The sequence below is a fragment of the Hemicordylus capensis genome, chromosome 5 (assembly GCF_027244095.1).
Source record: "Hemicordylus capensis ecotype Gifberg chromosome 5, rHemCap1.1.pri, whole genome shotgun sequence".
Classification (NCBI taxonomy): domain Eukaryota; kingdom Metazoa; phylum Chordata; class Lepidosauria; order Squamata; family Cordylidae; genus Hemicordylus; species Hemicordylus capensis.
The window spans coordinates 237,461,315-237,486,811 of record NC_069661.1 but is presented as its reverse complement, the minus strand read 5'-3'; the positions used below and the strand labels follow the sequence as shown (position 1 = coordinate 237,486,811).

At 42.3% G+C, this 25,497-nt stretch overlaps 1 protein-coding gene across 7 annotated transcripts in view; it reads left to right on the top strand.

Moving 5' to 3' along the window:
- CACNA2D4 (calcium voltage-gated channel auxiliary subunit alpha2delta 4) overlaps positions 1–25,497 on the top strand; it is a 301,745-nt gene that overhangs the window by 54,995 nt on the left and 221,253 nt on the right. For 6 of the 7 annotated variants that reach the window (XM_053255008.1, XM_053255007.1, XM_053255006.1 and 3 more), the window contains 5 exons: positions 3,331–3,447; positions 8,552–8,611; positions 16,765–16,927; positions 21,079–21,210; positions 23,378–23,438. In XM_053255008.1, the coding sequence (XP_053110983.1) occupies positions 3,331–3,447; positions 8,552–8,611; positions 16,765–16,927; positions 21,079–21,210; positions 23,378–23,438 (533 nt within the window). Of the gene's footprint in view, positions 1–3,330; positions 3,448–8,551; positions 8,612–13,693; positions 13,744–16,079; positions 16,170–16,764; positions 16,928–21,078; positions 21,211–23,377; positions 23,439–25,497 lie in introns of those variants that run through there. The other variant, XM_053255011.1, reaches the window with a different exon arrangement.

Below are 25,497 nucleotides of genomic sequence, written 5' to 3'. Positions count from 1 at the left end.
GTGCTTCCATATTTCCTGCATCATGACACCACAGTCCCTACGCTGATAGCAGGGTGCTGTTCACATTTCTGATGCCTTGTTTTGGATTTAATTGCTACGATTTATTGCTATAACAGTTGTATATCTGGCGTAAAAAGGTTCCTGTATTTCCCCGTTGTTAGTTTTTTGCCAGACTGCTCCCCCTGCTGGGTGATTTGCTATTTACGTTTTGAATGCGATTTGCCCAAACCGAAGCATGTTGGGCGGGTAATCTGGAAAGCGTCCAAAATTGTCTCATTTGCTAAGCAGGGTCTGCCCTGGTTGCAGTTGAATGGGAGACTATATGTGAGCACCATAAGATAGCACCTTAGGGAATGGAGTTGCTCTAGGTTCCAAGTTCCATCCCTGGTAGCATCTCCAAGTTAGGGCTGAGAGAGATTCCTGCCTGCAACTTTGGAGAAGCTGCTGCCAATCTGTGTAGACAACACTGAGCAAGATGGACCAATGGTCTGACTCAGTATATGGCAGCCACCTATGCTCCTATGTTCCATGTTATTCGTTAGTTCTGTTATTTATTCATTGAAAGTGGTGTCTAAAGAACACATAAGATCAGAGGAAGCTGCCTTATACCAAATCGGAGCCTTGGTTCATCTAGCTCAGCATTGTCTACTCTGACTGACCTCCTCAGTATCCATGGCAGGCTTCTTGCTCAGGTTTTAAATATTCCTCTGTAAAGCACAAGCCAAAGCTGGTATGTAGCTTTCCATGCTGGCGTGCATTCCTCAGAGGGATTACCTGACCCTGCAGGAGAGGGGGCTGATTAAACCCCTTAGAGTGGAAGAGCTGAGCTTCTCTGCAGGCAAAACTGTCCCACTGAGTTAAATGGGGAAGGCAGCCGCTGAGCTGGGATGAGTGAGTACTGGAGCTTCACGGTCATCCTAGGCCTTTCTGCCTGTGCTCCATATACACTTCCCCTTGGCAGTGTCACTAGGCTAACCTTTCTGATCAGCCCCCCTCCTCCTTTTTGCTCTCCAGCAGCAGCAGCAGCAGCATGGATGCAGAGGCTGTCTGTCTTTAATCCTGCAAAGCCCTTGCACTGCTAATCACACCAAGCAAAGCTAGGAGCTTCCACACTTGCCTCCTGGAGGCTTGACATGATTCTATTTCTGTCTGACCTCCTCCCCCCACCCCCCTTCACACCCTCGAGGTAGCTCTTGCTCCACATATGCTTTGCCGCTTTCTCTAATGATGAATGAATGAATGAGCTCCCTGAATATCAGGACCTTTGATTGCTCATCTCACTTCTCCCCTTTCCATTGAATGCATATTACGGGTCACATCCTTGACTGACCATCAATCTCATATGTATTCTTTAACATTAACGATGAGATAGCCATAGGCCACAATGATATAAATCATCAGGGGCCAACCTGAGGCTCTCCAATTGTTGTTGGACTACAGCTCCCATCATCCTCAGCCACAGTTCATTGCAGCTGGGGATAATGAGAGTTATAGTCTAATATCTGAAGTATACACTGAACTTTACAATCAACTCAAATTGCTCTAACTATATTTTCTTGGAAACGCTCTATTCCATCATGGAAGTCTAGTGTGGTTCATCATTTGAATTTTCTCTTGTGTAATGGCGCAGTGGGGAAATGATTTGACTAGCAAGCCTGAGGTTGCCGGTTCGAATCCCCACTGGTATGTTTCCCAGACTATGGGAAACACCTATATCGGGCAGCAGTGATATAGGAAGATGCTGAAAGGCATCATCTCATACTGCACAGGAGATGGCAATGGTAAACCCCTCCTATATTCTACCAAAGACAACCGCAGGGCTCAGTGGTTGCCAGGAGTTGACCGACGATGGCACACTTTACCTTTATTCATCTTAGAACCATTGATTCTAAAGAAATTCTACCGATTTCATTGTATAGAGAAATAATTTTGCTATACTTTGAGAGTTCTAGAATTCCTTTATTAATGCAAAGACAAAATAAATACCTGTCTAGCTACAGAGTAGAGCCTAGTCAGATCTTTAAAGACAGGTTTATAAAACCTCTACTTCTATAAGTAATTAAGCTAAACCACAACCTGGCATTACTAATATTACCAAGATTCTTCCTAATGTGCAAAGAATGCTACTAACTAATCAATCTTAGGAGCAATCCCAAGCCCAGGAACAAGTTCTGTTAAAAAAGGGGGGGGGGGTTAAGTTATAGATCTTTTGAAAATAGAAAACCCAGAACCTAAAGAGTGGGGATTGTTTGAAACCTTATTCTGTCTTCCTATCTGAATATTTGAAGTACAGGCGCACCACCATATACACTTCATTTCCCCCAGGGACAGTTCCTATTATTCAGCACCTAAGAAACCACTGCTTCATTTTTGCCTTGTGAATGTGTTGCTAGTATGTGAAGCTGCAGTTCGTCAGGTTCCACCCCCTCCCCTGGTCAGGGGCGTAATGAGGCTGGAGTGGGCCCAGAGACAAAATTTTAAAATGGCCCCTCGCTGATACACACACACTCACTTCACATGTGACTTGCCTCTGGGGGGCCCCTCGAGGCGTGGGGGCCCCCAGGCAGCCGCCTCCCCTTGCCTAATGGTAGTTACGCCCCTGCCCCTGGTTCCCTGGAAGTTAAATCCCTTTGTGGGAGGTCGATGCCTCTTGTCTTTAGCTCTCATGCTTATATATGTTGCATATGTGAATAAACACCGAAGCCATGCAGCGTCCAGCCCACCGCATTGTGCACTGCATCTGATGAGGTATAGTTTGAACCATTCGTATCATCTTGTGGGACAATGATGGTTTTTCTAATGCCTCCTTTTGTAGCTTCCCCCCCAAACCCCACTACTGCCTGATTTATTATCTGCATTAGTGAAAAGGCACTGAGACTGGGAGTGAGAGGGTCTTGACATGACAGGATCCAATCCTCAGGGGAATCTGGCTCAGGAGGAACTGTCTTTGGGGGACCAGGTCCAAGTTCTATGGGCTTCTTAATGCCCAATCCATATTTGATGCCAGGGCCTGGGGTCTGCACCTCAGCAACTAGTACCATGGAGCGAATAGGCTCCTCCCCCTTTGAGTCTGTTTCCTGGCAGTCACTCGAAACCAAAGCCATGACACGGCAGTTTTAGAGATGTTTCGAATTTGGATGAAACCTCTTTTAACTGATGCAGTGTTAGTTCCCTTCCTTCACAACCCCTTTTTTATTGATCCAGATTGTAGTTGTTGGAAATCTCAGCAACACAGTAGCTACTGTGCTCCACTTCAGTGATATTTAATTCAAGACATTCCTCTTGTGAAATTTGTGATTCACCTATGACTTCCCTTGTTTCTCCTGACAGAAGTATAAAGATGTGGAGCCAACTCTGAAGATCGAAGAGGTGGACGGCTTGGAGCTGGTGAAGAAGTTCTCTGAAGAAATGGAAAGCATGCTGAGAAGAAAAGTTGAAGCAGTTGAGGTATTTTGCTCCTGTTTTTCCCCAGCCAAGAGTGAGAGGAAAAGGAGGATTTCAAATAGAGCATACTCCTTTAATGTACAGTAACTTCTAAACAGCATCAAAGGATGGTGCTGATGGAGCTATCAACATGCTGCAAGTGTGGAACTTGGTTCACAGGCTCTGTTTTCTCAGGACCATGAGATCGAGTATGGCTACCAGATGCAAAACAGGCAAGGATTCCTGTGCCTTGGCGCTTTCCAGGTTAGCCGCTCAACAGCGGCAAAATGCTTCCGTTCAGGCAAATCGCATTCAAAACGTAAATAGCAAAGTGCCCAGCAGGGGGAGCAGTCTCATGAAAACTAACAAACCGAAAAAACAGCAACTTTTAAACACCAGACATACAATGTTATAGCACTATATGGCAGCGATTAAATTAGAAACAAGGCATTGGAAATCTGAATGGCACCCTACTGTCAGCGTAGGGACTGCCGTGCCACAACACAGGAAGTGTGGAAGTGCACTTCAGATATTTGTCATGACCCCATTGCAGGCAGTAATCTGGAAAGCACCCTTGAGTTGTCATCTAGAAGATACTAAGCTGACCATGGGTCGTAAATAAAATATCTATCTATCTATCTAGAAGATGGAATTTCAGTAAGGGCAGCATTCCCATCTACACCGACTTGCTCCTGCTACTGTTCCCTCTCCTGTGCATTATTAAAGGTACAGAGTCCTAGCCTCCTTTGTTTTCAGGGGCGTAACTACCATTAGGCAAGGGGAGGCGGCTGCCTGGGGGCCCCCACGCCTTGAGGGGGCCCCCAGAGGCAAGTCACATGTGAAGTGAGTGTGTGTGTATCAGCGAGGGGCCCATTTTAAAATTTTGTCTCTGGGCCCACTCCAGCCTCGTTACGCACCTGTTTTTGGTCATCACTGATCAACACCAACCACATTTCACTGGTCTGGCTGTAGCTCAAGGCCAGTTCACACAACCACAGACCAAACTGGCTTTTCAGTCGGGGCAAATCTTCTCCGAGTGAATATGTGCAGGGTGAAAAGATTCTATGCAGCAGTCTCATTGCATTCTCCACTGTTGCCTATGATCATGGCAGGTTTCTGCCCTTACCTGCTACCATGTCTATGGCCAATTCCCACTCCTCCTTCTAGCAAGCCATCTGCAGCAGCAAGAAAAGACATGAATTGAAGGAGCTTTCTTTATATGCTTATTCACTTGCTGTTGTTGTTGTTATTGATTATAATTTATTCAATTTCTATATCGTCCTTCCAAAAATGGCTCAGGGCTGTTTACACAGAGAAATAGCAAACAAATAAGATGGAACCCTGTCCCCAAAGGGCTCACAATCAAAAAAAGAAACATAAGATAGACACCAGCAACAGTCACTGGAGGTACTGTGCTGGGGGTGGACATGTGTATATTTTCCTCTTCATTCCTTCCCTGCAGACCTCTGTTGGGGGATAGGAATAGCAGGATGGGGAATGATGACTGTAGTAATCAAAGAGGACAGCACTGAATCCCTGCAAGCATATGTGGGACCCTGTGCAAGATCACTATTTGTATCTGGTGACTGCCCTTCTTTCTTCTTCTTTCTTCTTTCTTCTTTATTAACCATGACACAAAACAAACAATCATTCATGAGAAAACAGCAAGAATCACTAACAAGAATCTCTCTTTTTACAAACATAAAAACGCCAGTTCCTACTTAATTACACAACAGCTTTGTTTAACCATCTTTCCAGATATTAATATAATTGGAAGGTAGAGAATGAACAAAATTTTCCTGATTAGTAAATAAGATAAAATCAGACCATATGGTTAAAAAAAAGGCATTGGGCTTAGCTTGACCTAGTGACTGCCCTTCTTGACTATAGTTACAGGTTGTTCCTTGAGTCCAGGGCCATTGAATAGATGTCCTAGATGTCAGCTTTACTTGGATCCACACCTGGGTGTATTCTACCTATCAGAGCATTATCCCCTTGGCATCCCTCCGCTCCAGATAATTGCCCTTTTGCTTTGTGTGGCCTAAGGTACCCTGATATACTAGGTCTGGAAGTAGTGGCTGACATCCTGACTAATGAGGCACAGGGGTAATGTTGGGATACTGGGGCTATGCGCCACTCCTCCAGTCCCTTACATGCATGTCATTGCGCAAGCGAGTGAAACATCCTTGCTCTGTGCTCCAGAAGTGCTCTAGAAGAAAGGAAGCCGTGTGTGTTTCTCGAGTACGGGCAGAGTGGGGACATTTTGCCTACTTGTGCAACAGTGCATGTGTAGAGTGACTGGGGAAATTGTGTGTGAGCCTCAGTTGTATCTCCGCAGTCTCTTGTTACCCAGACACCTTGTTAGTCAGTATGTCAGCCCTGCTTCTTGAAGTAGTAGTACCACCAGTCATATTTTTTCCTCTCATTCCTTCTTAGAGAATACATGTTAGATTGTGAACAATATTTTCATATCAAATATTCCAACACAGATTATTTTTCTTTAATGTCTTATTGTTTGTGTGTACACATATATATTTAGAAATGTAACAGAAATGGTTTGCAAAAGCTTAGAAATGTTCAATTTTCATTGAAATTCACTTGCAAGAAAGGATGCATATATACGCTGTGTTCTGATTCGTATCTAACACATTTCATGTGTTTTTCTTCAGCTACTGCCAAAGGGTCGTGAGCTGTAATGACATAAGTTTGGCTGTCATTAACAAAGAATATTGAAAGAAATCCCATCATTTTGGGGGGAAGGGGTTATGCTCAGAATCAAATACAAAGGAGATCCATTACTGAATCTCCCAGTTTTCTTTTTTAAAGAAATGCAGGTGAAAAGTGGGGGCGGTGGGCTGCCAATTTGATTGGAACAGGTGTTGTGTGTGTGTGTGTGTGTGTGTGTGTGTGTGTGTGTGTGTGTGTGTGTAACCCCTTCCCTTTGTTCTGTGTTCTCAATCAAAATTGTTTTCCCCAAACTGCTGATTGGCCTCCATGGAGCCGGGGGCGGAGATGGGGGTGGGGAAGATATCTGTATTTAAATACAGGAGAGAGGCTTTAGCTTAGTGGTGAGGAGTATGCTTTCCCACAGAAGGTCCCAGGTTCAATTCCCAGCATCTCTAGGTGGGGCAGGAAAAGACCCCTGCCTGAAAACCTGGAGAGCCATTGTCAGCTGGAATAGACAATACTGAGCTCAATGGACCAATGGCCTGACTTGATATAAGACAACTATTGTTTCCCACAGGGTACAAAACAGCATGTAGGGCCAATTTTAATTGCAGAAATGGTGTATATGTGTGTTTGTGAAATTGCATTCCTTCTTCTCCTCTATCATGGTCCCAGTCAAACTAAGATCTCTGTGTGGTTGCAGTTCATTAAAAAGAAAGAGAAGAAAAGATGGGTCTCCTGCATAATTGTAGTTTAGTCCTCATTTGTATGTATTTATTATCCAAGTAGCTAATTTTGTGTAATTCATACATAGATAATCAAAGGTTTGGGGTATCTGTGCAGTGACAAAGATTTTGGGGGGGCCACATGTATGGTAGCTTAGTCTGCACAGTCAGCAATGTTTATAAGTGGCTATTTGATCATGGTTTAATTAGGCCAGACAGACAGTTCTTGGTTCAATGAACCTCTGACCATGGTAGCTGCTTATTGGCTTGATACTAGTAAACTCGCTAGAAGAAGGGCTGCTTGACTGTTTTTCCTTAGGGTTCCACTTAAACAGCAGAGTGCAGTTTTGATGTTGCTTCTTTCTTACATTTGTTTTCTCTATAAATAGAGCATTCAGCAGTCTGAAAAGACTATCCAGGGAACTGATAAAGATGACCTAGAGAGGCTGCAAATATAACCTGCTAAATTTAACCTTACCTCAGGAAAGATTTGCATAGAATTAGAAAGCATTCTGTATTCTGTTCACCTTTATGAAATAACTGAAGTCACATCTCATGCTGTGAGCCAGCGTGGTGTAGTGGTTAGAGTGCTGGACTAGCACCGGGGAGACCCGAGTTCAAATCCCCATTCAACCATGGTACTAGCTGGCTGACTCTGGGCCAGTCACTTCTCTCTCAGCCTATACTACTTCACAGGGTTGTTGTGAGGAGAAACTCAAGTATGTAGTACACCGCTCTGGGCTCCTTGGAGGAAGAGCGGGATATAAATGTTTTAAAAAAATAAATAATAATCTCTTCAGCCAAGCTTTTTAGCTATTTAGTGGATTTTAGCTATTTTAATTTGAACTTTTATATGTTTTAAATTGTATTTATTAATTTATTTAATGTTGTAAACCGCCTAAAGACTTCAGTAATGGGCAGTATACAAATATGCTAAATAAATAATAAATAAAATTCTTTCCCAGCCCTTATTTTGGGTTCAACAAGACATATAGACCAAGTATAGAGTTGACATGTTTTTGCCTCAGAAATGTGACAGTATGTGCTTTTAACAGTTTTATGACAGATAGAAATTCAAAAGGCAAAACATTTCTCACCATCACATATCCATTCTGGGAAAGACTGAACCTGATATATTTTATTTTAATTAATTTATTAATTAATTTAGCATATTTTTATATTGCCCATATTGAAGGCATAGGCCGCATTCACATGTAACACGGAACTGGAGTTGCAGGGTCCAAGGTTTCCAAGCTGTTAGGTCCGAATGCTTGCAACTCTAGTCCCATTTGTCAAGTGACCTGAGGGTGTGCATCTGGGCGTGTGACATCTGATGTAGAGGGAGGAAGCTCCCCTCTCTCTCCGGCTGTGATTGGCTGTGTGGGCTGGCCTTCAAGCAAGAAGGGAGCCTGGACAGCCAGTTCCCCCTACTCTCTGTGGTTTCCCTGACTTCAGAGAGCCCGCTCTCTGAATGCAGAGAGTAGACCTGGGTGGGGATGGGAAGTGGAACTGCGGGTTCTGCGTTACGTGCAAATGCGGCCATAGCGTCTCTTTCAGGGGAAAGGGTAGTTCCCCTAAACTGGAACCACTTTGTCTTTCATCATTACAATATGAAAAAACAAAAGAAAAAAATTCCACAAAACGTTTCTGATGAATGCTTTTGAAGAATTTTGTGAGTTAGTTCCTCATTTTCCCTTTGTGGTTTTTTTTGTTTTTTTTTAATCTAATTTTATTAGCGGTTGGTTGAAGCAGCAGAAGATGCAGATCTGTACCATGAGTTCAACTCTTCCCTTCAGGTAAGTCATGCATTAATTCAAAAACATTGGAACAAGCTCCCTGCTGAAATAAGAGCCTCCCCATCTCTGACAATTTTTTTAAAAAATTTAAAGACACATTTGTTCACCCAGGTTTTTAATTAAATACTGTTCTAATAGCCCCTGGTGGCGCAGTGGTAAAACTGCCGCCCTGTAACCAGAAGGTTACAAGTTCGATCCTGACCAGGGGCTCAAGGTTGACTCAGCCTTCCATCCTTCCGAGGTCGGTAAAATGAGTACCCAGAATGTTGGGGGCAATATGCTAAATCATTGTAAACCGCTTAGAGAGCTTCGGCTATAGAGCGGTATATAGATGTAAGTGCTATTGCTATTGCTATAATAGTTTTAACATTGTTTTAAAATATTGTTTTAAGGTTTTAAATTGTAATGTTTTAACTTTTTGTTATTTTAACCAAAGTTTTAATTTCTCTGTTGTCATTTATTTGTTGTAACCATCCAGAGACATAGGTTTTGAGTGGTATAAAAATATGTTAAATAAATAAAAATAAAAATTGTTCAGGGCTCCTCTTCAGGCCTGACTGCAAGAGCCCCCAAATAACACACTTTTCAATGTTCCTTTTGCTGAATTCCAGGAAAGAAAAAAGGAAAGTGTTCCAAACAATGCCAATAAAACAGGCACCGACACCACTTGAGTAAACCAGGAGTGACAAGAGATAATGTTCTGGGGTATATCAAAACATTAAAAATTAACAAATTATTAGGTCTGAGTGATATCCACTCAAGAGTTCTTAAAGAGCTCAAATGAAAAATTGCTGTTCTTCTAGCAAAAATATGCAACTTGCCCCTAAAATTGGGCTCTGTGTCAGAGGACTGGAAGGTAGTCATTATAACATTGATTTTTAAAAAGGGATCCAGGAAGTTACAAGCTGGTTAGCTCTCCAAAACAGATTTCAGATATATTGGTGAAAAGCATAATTAGGCAAAATTATTAAGCATATAGAAGGTCAAGCTTTGCTGATGAAGAATCAGCATGGCTTCTGCAAAAGTCCTGCCTTCCTACCCTTTTAGTGTTCTTTGAAAGTGTCAACAAGCACAAGGATAGAGGTGATACAGTTGACAATATATACTTCTGCAGTCAAACACCTTTTGACAGAACAAAAGCTCTTAAGTAAATTTAGCAGTCCTGGGATAAGAAGACAGATTCTATTATGGACTGATAACTGGTTAAGGAAAAGGAAGCCGAGAGGAGGAATAAATCGACAATTTTCACAATGGAGGGAAATAAGAAGTTGCGTCTCCCAAGGATCAGTGATTCATACTGAGAAGTCAAACATCTGAGCTGACACTTTGGGAAGTACTTGTACATCACTTGATTTCTCTACATTTGATGTCTGGGAGTAGAATGCATGAATTGGCTCCTCTGAAACATATTGTCTTTATTCTAACATGAATGTATTTCATGTAGATCAGTGGTGACCTGTGTTCCCTCTAACAGAAAATCCCAGAGGTTGTGGACTACAGCTCCTAGCATCCTCAGCCAAAGCCCGCTGCAGCTAGGAATTCTGAGAGCTGTAGTCAACAATATCTGGGATTCCTTCACACACTCATTCACACCCACAAGTTATCACTTCTTGTTGCAGTCATCAAGTGACTGAGCATGCATGTGAGCCAGCCTCTTTTCTTCATATGATCCTTCCTTAGGTACAGATTGCGTGGAGTAATGCTGAGGAGAATTGCATTATATGTAGTGGCTTACTGTAAGAGCCACCAGCCACTTCCACAATTATGGAGCACTAGTCAGATTATAGCATCCTGTGATCACAACTATGGCTGCTGCTGAATCATTCCATGTCTGGGGTTGGGTTGCATGGCAGAAAAGCAAACATTTGAATGATTGCTCCAGCGCTGAACCTTTAGTTTAGACCAGAATTTTTTTAAAATGTGAAAATTAATGTAATTGATATAAGTGGTTGATAAAAGTGTAGAACTGACAATGAACTCTTTATCGTGCTGATAGATATTTGCTGACTGAAAGGCTGTGGCCTTGGTAACTAGTTTCTAGGGTGTGATCTTTTGTCGAAAGTGGCACTGTGGCTTAGGTTAGCAGTCCATCAAGGTCTAAAGCCGCCATGGCCTAGGCATAACTGTACTCCCTGTCAGAGGTTACTATGTCTCCTTGTGACCAAAGGTTTCATGCTTGTTATCAACGTAAATGTCATTGACATTTGGGTGCAGAATTACTTTAAAATGGCACTTGATACCATAAATGTTTTTCACCATAAAGATGCTATCATATGCTTGTTTACATCTGAGTAGCTGAACACAAACCAAACAGATCTCCACCATACTATATAAAGACCATTTAATAAAGAATATATAATAGGCTCTAATAATGTGAAAGAATAGTAACAAAGCACACCCTATAGGAATATGAAGAATAACACAGAACTGGGGATACATACAACATAAGAAGGTACAAAGTATCAGTTCACTTTTTTGGAAAACACATTTGAGGAAATGAACTAAATGTATTCCGATGGAATCATGTTTTAATCAGTTGCATAGAAATCCACGCAATCCATACAAGTCCATTATGGTGACCCAGTGACCTCAGTTTTGATTTAAATTTTTATCAAGTGGAAAAATGTCATGGAAAATCCCATATACACAGAAGCACTAATCGTATCTGGTCCAAATTCCAAGAGTATATGGAACCACTTCTATTACTTCAAACATTTTACTAAAGCAACCAGATAAATTCTTAATGTGACATTCTGGTAAGATGGAGAACTTTACTTATGGAGGTGGGTGACATTGTGGAGGGAGGCTCTATTCCCATCCAACACACACTTATTAAAATGTCTGCAGAGAGGTCCTGTGTATAAAACTGTATTCTTAGAAGGTTCTCTTTACATGTGATCAGGAGCCTTTGAAAAGCAGGGTTCCTAACTGTGCAGAGAGCCTCCTGTGAGAACAACTATATGCACAGAGTCTTTCTGCATATGCTCTAATGAACTCATGTAGGTAAAGACAGAGCCTGAAATACTGCACTCCCATGCTCACATCCACTAAACATATGAAGAACATCTCTAAGAACCTCCAGACAATTTCTCCCTGCAATGTGCTAGGGCTGTGCACAAAACTGGCTAGGCCAATTCAGCTCGAATCCGAGCCAGATTCAAACTGACCTGGCCTGGCTCAGTTTTGGTTCCAATCGAACTGGACCTGGTCCGGTCCAACCAGCAAACCCATTCAAGCCGGTTTGGATCTCTACTGGTAAAGGGGGGGTCTGGTGAGGATTCCCCATTACCACTAAAGGGGCAGGGCAGAGGGGCTTTCCTAATGGTAGAGGGGGCAGGGCAGAAGTAATTTAATACTTACAAGTGCAAGTTGCAGCAGCTGTCACAGCTGTGGGGGTGGGGACAGCTCAACGTTGAGCCTGGCTCGAACCAAGCCGACTTGCATACCTCTACAATATGTAGCTTGTAGCTGAAAGTGAAATACTTTTGCACTAAACTCCTGTACTAAGTTTACATAAAGGTTATAAAGTTAATATTCAATGGCTGGCATCCAGAGCAATGACATGAGGATGCAAGGGAAGCTGGGTCACCACAGCCAGAGGCTGCATCCTCATGGCTTCCCCACTGCACTATGACTATGCATGGTGTTGGGGAGAAATTTTGGGATCTATTATCTGCCTCCAGAAAAGCCCTGCACCTTCTCAAATTATGTCCCTGAAGATCACACAGCCCTTAGGGACATACATTTGGAAGGCACGAGGCTTTTCCAAAAGCAGATTTCCCCAAATTGCTCCTTGCCCCACAGATGCAGGTCCAACAGCTGTGGGGAGGCCTCTAACTATGAGATGCTACCTCTGGCTTCAAGGATGCAGCTCCCCTTGCATGCTTGTGCTGTTGCTCTGGATGTCAGCCATTGAATATTAACTTTATAACCTTTATATACACTGTTTTATTGAATATTAACAGAAGAGGAGAAAATCCATAGTACAGAGATGAGATTTTTGATATCTCCCAATTTAGAAAAATTGCACCATCATTTTATTCCCCAGCCAACATTTCCCAATACAGTCAGTAGTTGGCTGTCAAAAACACAGGTTTAAAATAATGAGAAAATATTAAATTAAAAGGAGAAGGAGTTGTTCTTGCTCCAGCCAAAGAATTACATTCAGTTATGTTAACAATTCTAGTAAAGGCTGTCAAATTACATTAAGCTTCTCTGATTAATCTCTAGTGTAGTACATGATTAGATATTTAATGGACAGGTCTAAAAGATCTTCAACTCAATTTTCAATTATAGACTGTAAAATAATATGCTTTGCCACAAGCAATGCACTCACAATCCAAGGTGCCACAGGTTCTAGTAGGCTCTTGCAATATCCTTGAATGAGGTGATTAAATGAGAGCTCCAGCTTTAAGAACATGATTAAATAAGGTCTGTAAATTACATGTGCCCCAAAGGAGTCAATGGGAACATTTCCAAATAATACAGACCAGAGTTCTTGGGAACAATAACATCTTCAACATTTCCAAAATGACTGTGTGGGAGATGAATGAATGTGAAATATAAATTTTGTCATAGGTCGTCAGGTGACATGGGGCCGCTCTGGGAAGAGCATCTGCATGCTTGCATGCAGGAGGTTCCGAGTTCCCTCCCTGGCAGCACCTCCAAGATAGGGCTAAGAGACTCTCCTGCCTGCAACCTTGGAGAAGCTGCTACCAGTCTGTGTAGGCAATACTTAGCTAGATGGACCAATGGTCTGATTCATATATGGCAGCTTCCTATGTTCCTATGAATGATTTAATTACAGCCTTTCACTGTGGTTAGCCTTTTTTACGTGTTCAGTGAATACATGGAATACTAGGAATGGTGAGAATTGGGATCACACCTGCTGTCTTCACTTCTAACCTCCAAGTTCCATGTGGACTGAACAGAGCCTACACATGTACAACTGTATAGAGTTAGGCTCTGTCCACATGGTCAAAAAGTGAACCCTGCCTTTTGCAGTTGTCTGATTCAGGAATAACGTTATTCTCAATTGCTTAACCCCAATGAGATTTTCTAACGTGTCCCTACAATCAAGCTCTGTACCAGAGGACTGGGAAGTAGCCAATGTAACTGCAATGCAATGCCAGGTAAATTGATGGAAAACATACTTTGTTAAAATAAAGAAGAAAAGGCCTTGTTGAAGGAGAACCAGCATGGCTTCTGAAAGGTCAAGTCTTGCCTCACGAACATTTTGAAATTCTTTGAGAGTGTCAACAGGCATGTGGATAAATGCGATCCGGTTGACATAGTGTACTTGGACTTTCAAAAAGCTTTTGACAAAGTTCCCCACCAAAGGCTCTTGAGTAAACTTAGCAGCCATGGGAAAAGCGGACAGGTTTATGTGTGGATCAATAACTGGTTGAAGGACAGGAAACAGAGGGTAGGAATAAATGGACAGTTTTCACAGTGAAGGTAGGTAGGAAGTTGGGGGCCGAGGGATCAGTATTGGGACCAGTGCTCTTTAACATGTTCATAAAGGATCTAGAAGTTGGGGTAAGCAGCGAAGTGGCCAAATTTGCAGATGACACTAAACTATTTAGGGTAGTGAATTCCACAACAGATTGTGAGGAGCTGCAAAAATATCTCTCCAAACTGGGGAAGTGGGCAACAAAATGGCAAATGCAGTTCAATGTAAGCAAGTGTAAAGTGATGCATATTTAGGCAAAAAACCCCAACTTCACATAAACGCTGATGGGATCCGAGCTGTCAGTGACTAGCCAGGAGAGAGATTTTGGAGTCATGGTGGACAGCTCATTGAAAGTGTCAACTCAGTGTGTGGCAGCTTTGAAAAAGGCTAAGAATCATTAGGAAAGGGATTGAAAATAAAAATGCTAATATTATAATGCCTTTATACAAATTTATGGTGTGGCCACATCTGGAGTACTGTGTACAGCTTTGATCACCCTATCTTAAGAAGGATATTGTAGAACTAGAAAAGGTGCAGAAGAGGGCAACCAAGATGATCAGGGGGCTGGAGCACTGAGGTTAGGCCACAGCACCTGGGGCTGTTTACCTTGGAAAAGAGGCGACTAAGGGGAGACATGGCGGAGGTTTATAAAATTCTGCATGGAGTGGAGAGGGTGGACAGAGAGGAATTTTTCTCCCTCTCTCACAATACTAGAACCAGGGGTCACCCCATGAAACTGAAGGTCAGGAAATTTAGGACGGACAAGAGAAAGTACTTTTTCACAAAGTGCATAATTAATCTATAGAATTCCTTGCCATGAGATGTGGTGATGGCCACCAGCTTGGATGGCTTCAAAAGGGGCTTAGACAAATTCATGGAGGACAGGTTTATCTGTGGTTACTAGACTGGTGGCTGTGGGCCGCCTCAGAGGCACGATCCCTCTCAATACCAGTTGCAGGGGAGCAACAGCGGAAGAGAGGGCATGCACATGCCTCTTGCCTGTTGTGGGCTCCCCAGAAGCATCTGGTGGCCCACTGTGTGAAACAGGATGCTGGACTAGATAGGCCTTTTGCCTGATCCAGCAGGGCTGTTCTTATGTCCCCCCCCCCCTTTTTTTTTTGTAGAATAGGACTCTGAACACTTGAAATATTCTATATAAATGCTAATTATTAAGTATTATTAATATTGAGTGTTCCATGACAAAAGGAATTGTTTTGGGAGTAGGAGATGAAATGAGGTTATTGGATAGTAAGAAAAATTAAAAGGACTCAAAATGAGGGCTGCTTGAAAAAGGAAAATGCTTATACTGGGCTGGTGTTTGGCTGTGAACTCCATTCCTTGAAAATGACATGTGCATTCACAGTAGATGCTTCAGAAAATGTTTGGAATGCTCTGATAATTTGGTAATCTCCAGCAATCCAAAGTCTATCTGGATATAACTGTCAAGATATTGGGTTGGTTTTATAAACTGTACCTAGAAAGACGTTTGAATTTAATAGTGTTGATTTAGACTTCAGTTTACCAGTTCAACATTTGAGACCATGGTGAAAATAAATAGAAGATTCATTTAACTATCAAAGACTAGGCAATGTGTTTGTGGAGAATTGGGTCAGGAAACCTGTGCAGAGGTCAATTCCAAGTGGGCCTACAAATATATACAGTGCATTATTCATCCCAATTATCTGTATCCCCACTATTCAAACTCTGGCATCTAATGAACTCCCATATGCCACTTTATATCGGCAGACATCCAGTTAGCACAACTGCCAATTACCTAGATGTTCTGTGTTGCTGAGGCAGACTGGAGGATTGAAACTCAGCTATAAGTTTGACAAATTCATCAGCATTAAATCCAGTGGAATATAAAATGTGTTTGTGAATGTAGGTCAGCAAAAAATCCAGTATCTACACTGAATGTGCAGTGCAAGTAGGAGATGTGTAGCTTCACATCCTTCCTCTTTTAATATATCATATTCAAAGGACAGATCTTATGTGCTTGTAATGGAATTTCAACAGGTGCAGCTTTTTTCATCCCAGAATGACAAGTTGCAACTGTCAACATTCCCAGAAATATCTGGCTGCTCTCCATTAGAAACAGTGTGCTAAGTATATAAAGATAGGTGTTTAATATTATTCTGCATATTGTATATTACAATAGAAAGTTGACCTGTTCTTAACCTTAGATTTACATAACCTGCTGCTGAATTCAGCTCAGTGGAAATCAACAACTTAATAGGAATCTAGGAACTCAAAATCTAGGGATCTTGTTGTAGCCATTGGGTCTGCCAGTGGCTGTTGCAGGTTAACCTCGGGTGAGCAGGAGATAGTTTTATTATCTCTGAATCAGTGTGACTTGGAAAGCAAATTTGTGTGATTTTGTTCATGCAGATTCTGTCCCCAGCTTCAGAACAAGGTAGGAGGGGAAACCATCCTACCCAGCTAGGGTTTCGCAAATGATCAATCTCCTCACTTCCTACCTTGCGTTACACTTACAGATGATCACGAAATGCGAGTGTGCAGAGCTCCTGATCTTGGGTAGGATGCATCTCCTACTCAAGTGTCAATTGTGTGAACTGCTGTACTCTTGATCTGAACAAATTTGGGGACTCTCCCGACACTCCCATGCCAACAGTTTATATCTCAGCACCAATATGAAGTTGACATCTTACATACCGTCTCTCGAATTTCTCTTCTTCAACAGTTTGATTATTACAATGCTGTTCTCATCAACGAAAAGGATGAAAAGGATAATTACATGGAACTTGGTGCTGAATTCATCTTGGAGCCAAATGAGCACTTCAATAACTTGCTGGTGAACACGACATTCAGTGATATACAGCTTCCAACTAATGTCTACAACAAAGGTACAGCACTCCTGCCTCGCTTCTATTATTAGGGCTGCAACAAAGCCACAGCTGAAGTAACAAAGCACAGTTGGCAGCCCTAGGAGCAGAGGAAGAGAAGTGAGCTGTGACCATAGGCTTGCATGTTCTGTGTGCTCATGCACGTACTGGCGACCCCGTTTCTAGCTCAGATTCCAGATTTGTGAGTATTTGCAGCTGCACTTTTAAAAATGCAAGTTCAGCGGAAGAGTACATGTTTTGCATGTATAAGGGATAAACAACATTTTTCACTGCAGGTTCCATGCTTGATCTCCCAATATTGTTGTTGTTGCTGTTTTTAACCAAATACAGCCACAAGTGAGGGGCTGCTAGTTTGATAGGACATTCATTCTTTACTGTGGGGGAGGGGATGATCCAAATACCTTAATCCCCCCCCCCGTGAAGCAAATAACAGTTTGGGGGTGATTTAGATAAGGAAACTTGTGCAGCAAACACACACTGCTGCATTTAGTTTAATAACAACAACAACAACAACAACAACAACAACAATAATATGACATTTTTATTAATTTACACAGTCAGACAGGTGTTATTGACTGGTTTGTTTTATCCAGACATCGAGTCCTTCCCAAGGACCTGGGATGGCTGAATTTTATTGTCAATGTTGTTGCTGTTGTTACAGATATCGTCGCAGAATATAGGCTGTTCCTAGTAAAGTTGCTTTTTGTAATTGGCTGATGGTGATTTCTGTGGCCCCTATGGTGTTGAGGTGCTTTTCAAGTTGTTTTGGAATTGCACCTAGGGCGCCAATTACCACTGGGATTATTTTGGTCTTTTTCTGCCACAGCCTTTCAATTTCAATCTGTAAATCTTTGTATTTTGTGATTTTTTTCTATTTCTTTTTCTTCTATTCTGCTATCCCCTGGTATTGCTATGTGGATTATTTTAACTTGTTTTTCTTTCTTCTCGACTACAGTTATATCTGGAGTATTGTGTGGCAGATGTTTGTCTGTTTGTAGTCGGAAGTCCCATAATATTTTTACATCTTCATTTTCTACAACTTTTTCAATTTTATGGTCCCACCAATCTTTGGCTACAGGTAGCTTGTATTTTTTGCAGATGTTCCAGTGTATCATCCCTGCTACCTTGTCATGCCTTTGTTTGTAATCAGTCTGTGTGATCTTTTTACAACAGCTGATTAGGTGGTCCACAATTTCATCTGCTTCTTTACAAAGGCGGCACTTGCTGTTTGTTGTTGATTTTTCGACTTTTGCTCTTATTGCATTTGTTCTTAGTGCCTGTTCTTGTGCAGCCAGTATTAAACCCTCTGTTTCTTCCTTCAAGTTGCCATTCTTAAGCCATTGCCAGGTCTTGGTGATGTCTGATTTTCCACTTATGTTGTGCAAATATAGACCATGCAGTGCCTTATTTTTCCATTTTTCTGCTTGGTTCTTGACTTGTACTTTCTTGTAGGCCTGCTTTGTTTCATTGATGTTGAATAGTTTCTCGCTATTGACCATTTGAAGTCCATCTTCTTCACTGTCCCTTATATATTCTTCAAGGCCTCTTTTCTCCTCCTCTACTGTTTGATGGACTTGCAGCATTCCTCTTCCACCTGAGCTGCGAGAGAGGTATAGCCTATCGACATCACTGCGGGGGTGCAGAGCATGATTGATGGTCATGATTTTCCTGGTCTTACGATCTAGCGTCTCTAGCTCTGCCTGGGTCCAGTCTATTATTCCTGCAGTGTATCGGATAACAGGTATAGCCCAGGTGTTTATGGCTTGTATGGTGTTCCCGCCATTGAGTTTGGACTTGAGGATTTTTCTGACTCTCCTGATGTATTCACTTCCAATTTTTCTTTTAACTTCAGTGTGTGCAATGTTATCAGCCTGGAGAATGCCCAAGTATTTGTAATGTTCTTTCTCTTCCAGGTTCTTGATGTTGTTTCCATTGGGTAGTTCTATTCCTTCTGTTTTTGTTATTTTCCCTCTGTTCATTATTAATGCAGCACACTTGTCTAGTCCAAACTCCATTGCCATATCGCTACTGAATATACAGACAGTGTTTAGCAGTGATTCGATTTCTGACTGGGACTTTCCATACAACTTCAGATCGTCCATGTACACAGATGGTTGATTTGACTTGATGTTTTAGATGTTTGGTATCCGAGGCCTGTTTTGTTTAGTATTTGTGAAAGTGGAGTCATGGCGATTACAAACAACAGAGGGGATAGTGAGTCCCCTTGGAAAATGCCTCTTCTAATGCTAACCTGTCCAAGTGTCTCACCATTGATTGTTAACTGTGTACTCCACATGCTCATTGCTTTTTTAAATAAATATCTGAATGTTTTTACTGACACCAGTTGTTTCTAAACATTTTAGTATCCATGTGTGAGGCAATGAATCAAAGGCTTTCTTGTAGTCAATCCATGCAACACTTAGATTGGTTTTTCTTCTCTTGCAATTTTCTAAAATCATTTTGTCAATCAGCAGCTGGTCTTTTGTGCCTCTGGTGTTTGGGCAATTTCCTTTCTGTTCAACTGGAAGCTGTTTGTTAGTTAATAAGTGTTGCATCACTTCATCTGCTATTATTCCAGTTAATAATCTGAACATGGTTGGCAGGCAGGTTATCGGTCTATAATTACTTGGAACTGTACCTATTGCTGAGTCTTTCATGATGAGATGAGTTTTCACAGTTGTTAGCCATTGTTCAATATCACCTCCTTGCAAAATGTGATTGAACTGTTTTGATAGTTGTTTATGAAGGCTTGTTAGGTGTTTAAGGCAAAAGCCATGCAGTTCATCGTTGCCTGGAGCATTCCAATTTTTAATCTTCTTTGCTCTTTCACTTCTTAATTCTGGTGTTATTATTAGATCTTGCATTTGTTGGTTACATTTTTCGACCTCTTTCATCCAGCCTGCTTTTTTATTATAATCTTTTGGATTGTCCCATAATTTCCCCCAGAATTGCACTGTTTCTTCTTTATTTGGTGTTTCTACGTTTCTTGCAGTTTCTCCTTCTATGCTTTGGTAGAAACGTCTCTGATTCGACTGGAATTGGAGATTCTGCCTGTGTTGTTGTTGTTGTTGTTGTTGTTATTATTATTGGACCATCATTCACAGCTCTCTCATCATATATCACCCTTACATCCCAGGTTCATTCCCAAATATCTCAAGTTAAAAGGATCTCGGATAGCAGGGCTGGGAATGAACAATGCCCGAGTTCTTTGACATGCTGCCAGTCGTCAGGGTAGAAACAATGTGGCTGCATGGACCAATGTTTTGGCTTGGTACAAGGCAGCACATAAATTTGTGTCTATTACACTTCCAGCCCATGTCACTGCAGAAGGAAGGGCTGTGTGTGCACGTGTGTGGTGCACGTGTGGGGCCAGCCCTAAGGTTTTTGGTTCCCTCGGATAAGTTTTGACTTTGACTTCCCCCAGGCAAGGAACCCTAGATTTAATTTGAGTCATGCAGGCTGCTCATTCGCTGGGATGGGGGAGAGAGCAAGGCAGAGTTGCTTTGCTGGCTCACTCTTTCTCCCCCACCACTCCCCCTGCAGGGAGGAGAGTGAAAGGGCACTCCCAGCAAATCAGTCAGGTCAGTGGTTGCTTGGAGAGGGAAACGGAGGCATGTAGAATTTGTGCCTTAGACGACCAGCTAGTGGACATAGTGCACATGTCTACATAGTGGACAGGCCAGTCCTCTGTGTGTGTGTGCGTGCGTGATTGATTGATTGATTGAATTGAAGTTATATCCTACCTTTTGACCAAATAGTCCTCAAGGCAGCTTACAATGAATTACATTAATAATTTTAAAAGAAACAAACAAAACCATACTTACACACAGCTTAGCAGCTTTCTGGCTGACGACAGAAGCCAGAGGGTGCTTCTCTTTGCTTCTGTCCTCCTGGGACAACTGGCAGCTGGAGCAGAGAGATCTTTTCTGGCAGGCAGTGTGGGATCAGGCTCCCTGCTGCAGCTGCTCTTTCCCTGGCCGATGGATGGGGCCACTCTTTTCGCACCCTTGCCTATGTACAGGCTACAAGATACTGTAGGCAGTGCCTGTCAGCATGAATGTCCCCTCCACAGCATTTTACTATTATGCCTTCTCCATTCATGTCAACAAGTTGGTTCTTGTTTTTCTTCTTCTTTTATTCCCTCGTCACAGACCCTGATATTTTGAATGGGGTTTATATGTCTGAAGCCTTGAATCCTATTTTTGTGGACAATTTTGACAGAGATCCGACTCTTACTTGGCAGTACTTTGGCAGCTCGTCAGGATTCTTCAGACTTTACCCAGGTACAAGATCTTAAACCTACCTGACCTTTTCCCCAGAAATGTGGGTTTTAATTATGCTAAGAAAAGGAGTGCACCAAACTGGAATTCTCTGTGAGATGCTGCAGCAGAGGCTTTCTTCAACAAAAATTCAGAACTGCACAATGGTATGTGAGTGTAATTTGTACACATAGCATGTGGGGCTACAACACACCCCTGTGTATTTTCCTTGTCTGTGCGCACTTACTTCATGGCCTAGAGTCACATTCAGTTATATTTAGAAGCTTACATAGAGTGGGAGAAAATCCTCAGAACTAGGAAGTTGATAGCACTATTGCAGAAGAGTGTTATATTTGTTGGTGAGGAAACTCTGGGAAGTAGCAGTGGTGTCTGCAGGAAGCATCTTTGGCAGGCGGAGATGAAATGGGTATGCTTGATCAGGGTCTGGGTTCTAGAGAAGCCTGGATTACGCTTTACTTTTCTCATTGTTATCAGTCACATCTAACATAATACAGCTTTTGCATATTTTGAATTTTTGAACTGCACAAATGTTCTTTTAGAATCACACTCCCACCCACCCCCCACCCCCCCCACCCCCCCACACACTAAAACCCTGCACTTTTTGTGTCTGGTTGCACATTAAAGAAAGCCCTGTAGGTATGATCCAGCCAGTGCTAAGCATCTGTCCTATGCATGCTTATCTGTCCATAGGCCCCACTGAACTTTGCGGGACGTTCTTCCCGGAAACATACATAGGATAGAGATGAAAGTCCATTGGTTTCAGTGGAAGTATTAAATGCATGCCTAATATATCTCATTGGAATCCATGGGACTTAGAAGTGTTACTTTTTGACTTGATTGTGTCCATTCTCTGTAGAGCAAGCATAGGTGGAAGGCACTTGCAGTAATGGTGAATTAATTAGATTTGAAGCCTGCCTATAACTCATCCTTTGGGGGGGGGGCCTGGGGGGCAAACTAAATTTAAAGTGGGAGTTCTGTGACTGGATCTCCTGACATCTTTTTATTTTGCCCAAAGCATCTATTCCACCCTGAATTGTGTTGACGCCATGGTGCTGGAGGAGGAGAGTTAAAGTTTCCCCATGCTGCTTTTTGGATGGAAATCTCCTGCTCTGCCCCGCACAGAAGCTGCTATGAGCCACAGAAGCGGGGAAAGAGAGGATCTCCTACCTTATGTTTAGTTTAGCCCTCTTTCTTCTTCTCCAGCTGGTTTTTTAGGGCTGCATGCTTTTATTGTCAAGTTAGCAGAATTATTTTATCACAGATTTTAAAAGTTTTAATCAGGAAAGCCAGTGATAGCCTTTGTAGACCGTACCCTTTCTAAGCTCCAAAAAAGTACCTTTGCTGGAGCAAAGGAATATGGAATCCAAACAAAAAGATTATATACCCCAAGTAAAACAAAAAGAAACAAGTGCAGCAGTGCTCCATGAAAGAATTTTTGGAGGTGTTAGTCTTGTATACAGGCTAATACTTGACTGATGGATGGATAATAGAACCAGAGCACTGATGGCTTGAGCTGTCACAGAAATCAACAGAAGAGGTTCAGAGTGTTGCTTTCTTTACCAATGTGATGAAAATAATAAAGACATTTTGGGGTTTTTCAAATGTTAGGCTCTGCGGAGCAAGGGAACCACAGGGTCCATGTGAGTATGCAGCCTGCACTGGAAAATATTTATTTAACAAATGTCTCCTGCTTTTCTAGAAAATATTGAAAGCAGCAAACAGTAGATTAAGAACAAATCAAAAATGCAAAACATCAACTTAGATAAAATCACATCTGAAATGCCCATAAAAGTATGCAAAATGAAAACTCTTAGCAGCATGAGAATAAACTGGATAACCAAATTCAGAATTCAGCAGAACCTAACATGAAAGCGCTTTCTGAAATGGGAGCATCTTAAAAGCCTACCTAAATGCAGAATGAGAAGAAGCCTGTCTGATCCCCATGGACGGCATTCCTCCATGTTGTGCCATCATTGAAAATACTCTGTCTCTTCTGCCTGTTCCTAGATGATTGCTCCATCTCAAAAAGGGTGTTGAGAAAAGCAATTAATATTGTGGATTGGGGGAAGGTCTGAGTCAAGAGCTCACATTCTGATAACTCACATAGTAGGGCATGATATATTCCTGTAGGCACCATATCCAAGGCAAACCTTTTTTTGCTGTCCTTCAGGAATAAAATGGACACCAGATGAAAATGGAGTCCTCTCCTTTGACTGCAGAAATCGAGGCTGGTGAGCAATTTTGAAAAGATATCTTGCTCTGATGTTTTGTTTTTATGTCATGTGTTCTTCTGGTGATTCTGATTTGCCATTGAGCTGTTGTGTGCAGTCAATTTCGGCTTCCCCATTGGTCTTCCCCCATCTTTTAATATGATTCAAGAAATTCTGGATGGGGAGTGTACCAACCTTGCCAAACTGTGGAGAATGCTATTCCTATTCCTCACTTGCTGTCTTAAGGCAGGTAGGCTTTAAGGGCTTCTGTAGCAAAACCCGCCCTTTCCATACTGCACCGCAGCTTCTACCTTCAAATGCTTCCCTTCCATCTGTGAGACATGCCCTAGATAACTTCAAGGGATTCACCATTCTATTTTATCTCCCCTTCTTTGTTTCCCTGTCTGTCTTGCAGACTGAGGCAGCACCAGCGTTCACAACTGAGCACTGGTGCTGCATGGGCACTGCTACTGTGTTCCACACTAATACAGCATCTGCAGGGCAGGGGACAATTTTTGACAATCTCTCCTGCCCCTACAAACTCTCTGTACAACCTGGAGTTAGGTCCCTGAGGGTTGCACTGCTCTCAGGGATCTGCTTCCAGGTCATAGGGATAATTACCTCTGTGTGAACAATCAGTGGAGCTGTGCTAGTCTGTAGCTCAGCAGCACCAGCACTTCATGAGAAGAACTGATGCTGCCTTAGTCTACATGTTAGTCACTGTGTCATTCACACAATCAAAAACGATGTTCTACCTAGGTTTGGGAGCTGTGTGTACTCCCAATTTTCAGTTGTCTGGAAGCAAGGTAGGAGGAAAACCTGGGTAGAAGTGATTGTGTGGAAGCAAGGAAGGCTACCCAGGTTTTCCTCCTACCTCCCTTACTTCCACACAATCACTTCTATCCAGCTCCCAAACCTGGGTAGAACACAGTTTTTGATTGTGTGAATAGGTCACTGTGTTCACTGTATCTAAAGAGAATGCTAAAGCTGCTCCTTACTCTTCAACTGTTAGGGATGTGCACGGAACCACGGAGGCGTGGTCCAGCACTGGGGGGCATGTAGCTTTAAGAGGGGGTAGTACTTACCCCCCTGCTCTTCCCCCTCTGGTGCTGGTGCGCATGTGCCCTGTGTGGCACGCATGCTCGTCTCCGCTGCTGGCGTGCGTGTGCCGCATACGTTATGGCACGCGTGCGCCAGCGGCGGTGACGAGCGTGCACGTATGTATGAATGAATCTATCTATCTATCTATCTATCTATCTATCTATCTATCTATCTATCTTTACCAAGCTGGCAGCCTAACTAGCAAGCATATACAATACATCTGTTACAGCTAGAATTATCTCTCAATTCATTCTAAATGGTTTACCATCCATTTATAGGATAGCTGTAGCTGAAAAGCAAGGATCTAGTTTGAGGCTTCTTAACCTATCCCAGCCTTTATGTACAGCTATGGGAAAACAGACAGGGGTGGATGTCAGTACAGGCACTAATATGGCTCCTTTTTCCTCCTCAATCTCTGTGATAATTATTAGCAACAGTTTCAGAAAGGGGCTTCATTTGAAGAATGGTGCTGGCATTGGAAGGGTTGCAGTGTGAGATTCCCCCACATAGCCCCAGTCCTCCCCCATTACTCTGGCAGTGTGAAGGAGCCACACTCCAACAGCTTTCATATCTCCAGTATAATGTAAGAAGGGGCAGAAATTATAAAGTGTGATGCACATCAAAGCATTACTCATTCTGACAAGATGGGAGTACTTAAATGTAGCTCTCATCTCTTAGTTATTCAGGACTTACAATTGCTTCTCACATATTCTCTAAACCCTGAAACACTCCCAGCTTCTATTCATGGGAGGAGCAGAGAAGCTCTGAGAAGCCAACATCTTAGCTTTGAGATGCATCTTTAAATTGCCTAGTCAATTGGGAAAAGGAAAAAAAACCACCTTTTCCTGATTCCTCCATCTTTTTAGGTCAGTTATTCATCACTTCTTCAGGCTAGGATCACATGTGTTGCACGATATGGCCAGAATAACTGTCTTGGCCTCACTTGTACATTCACTTTATATCAACTGTTTCTCTTTTC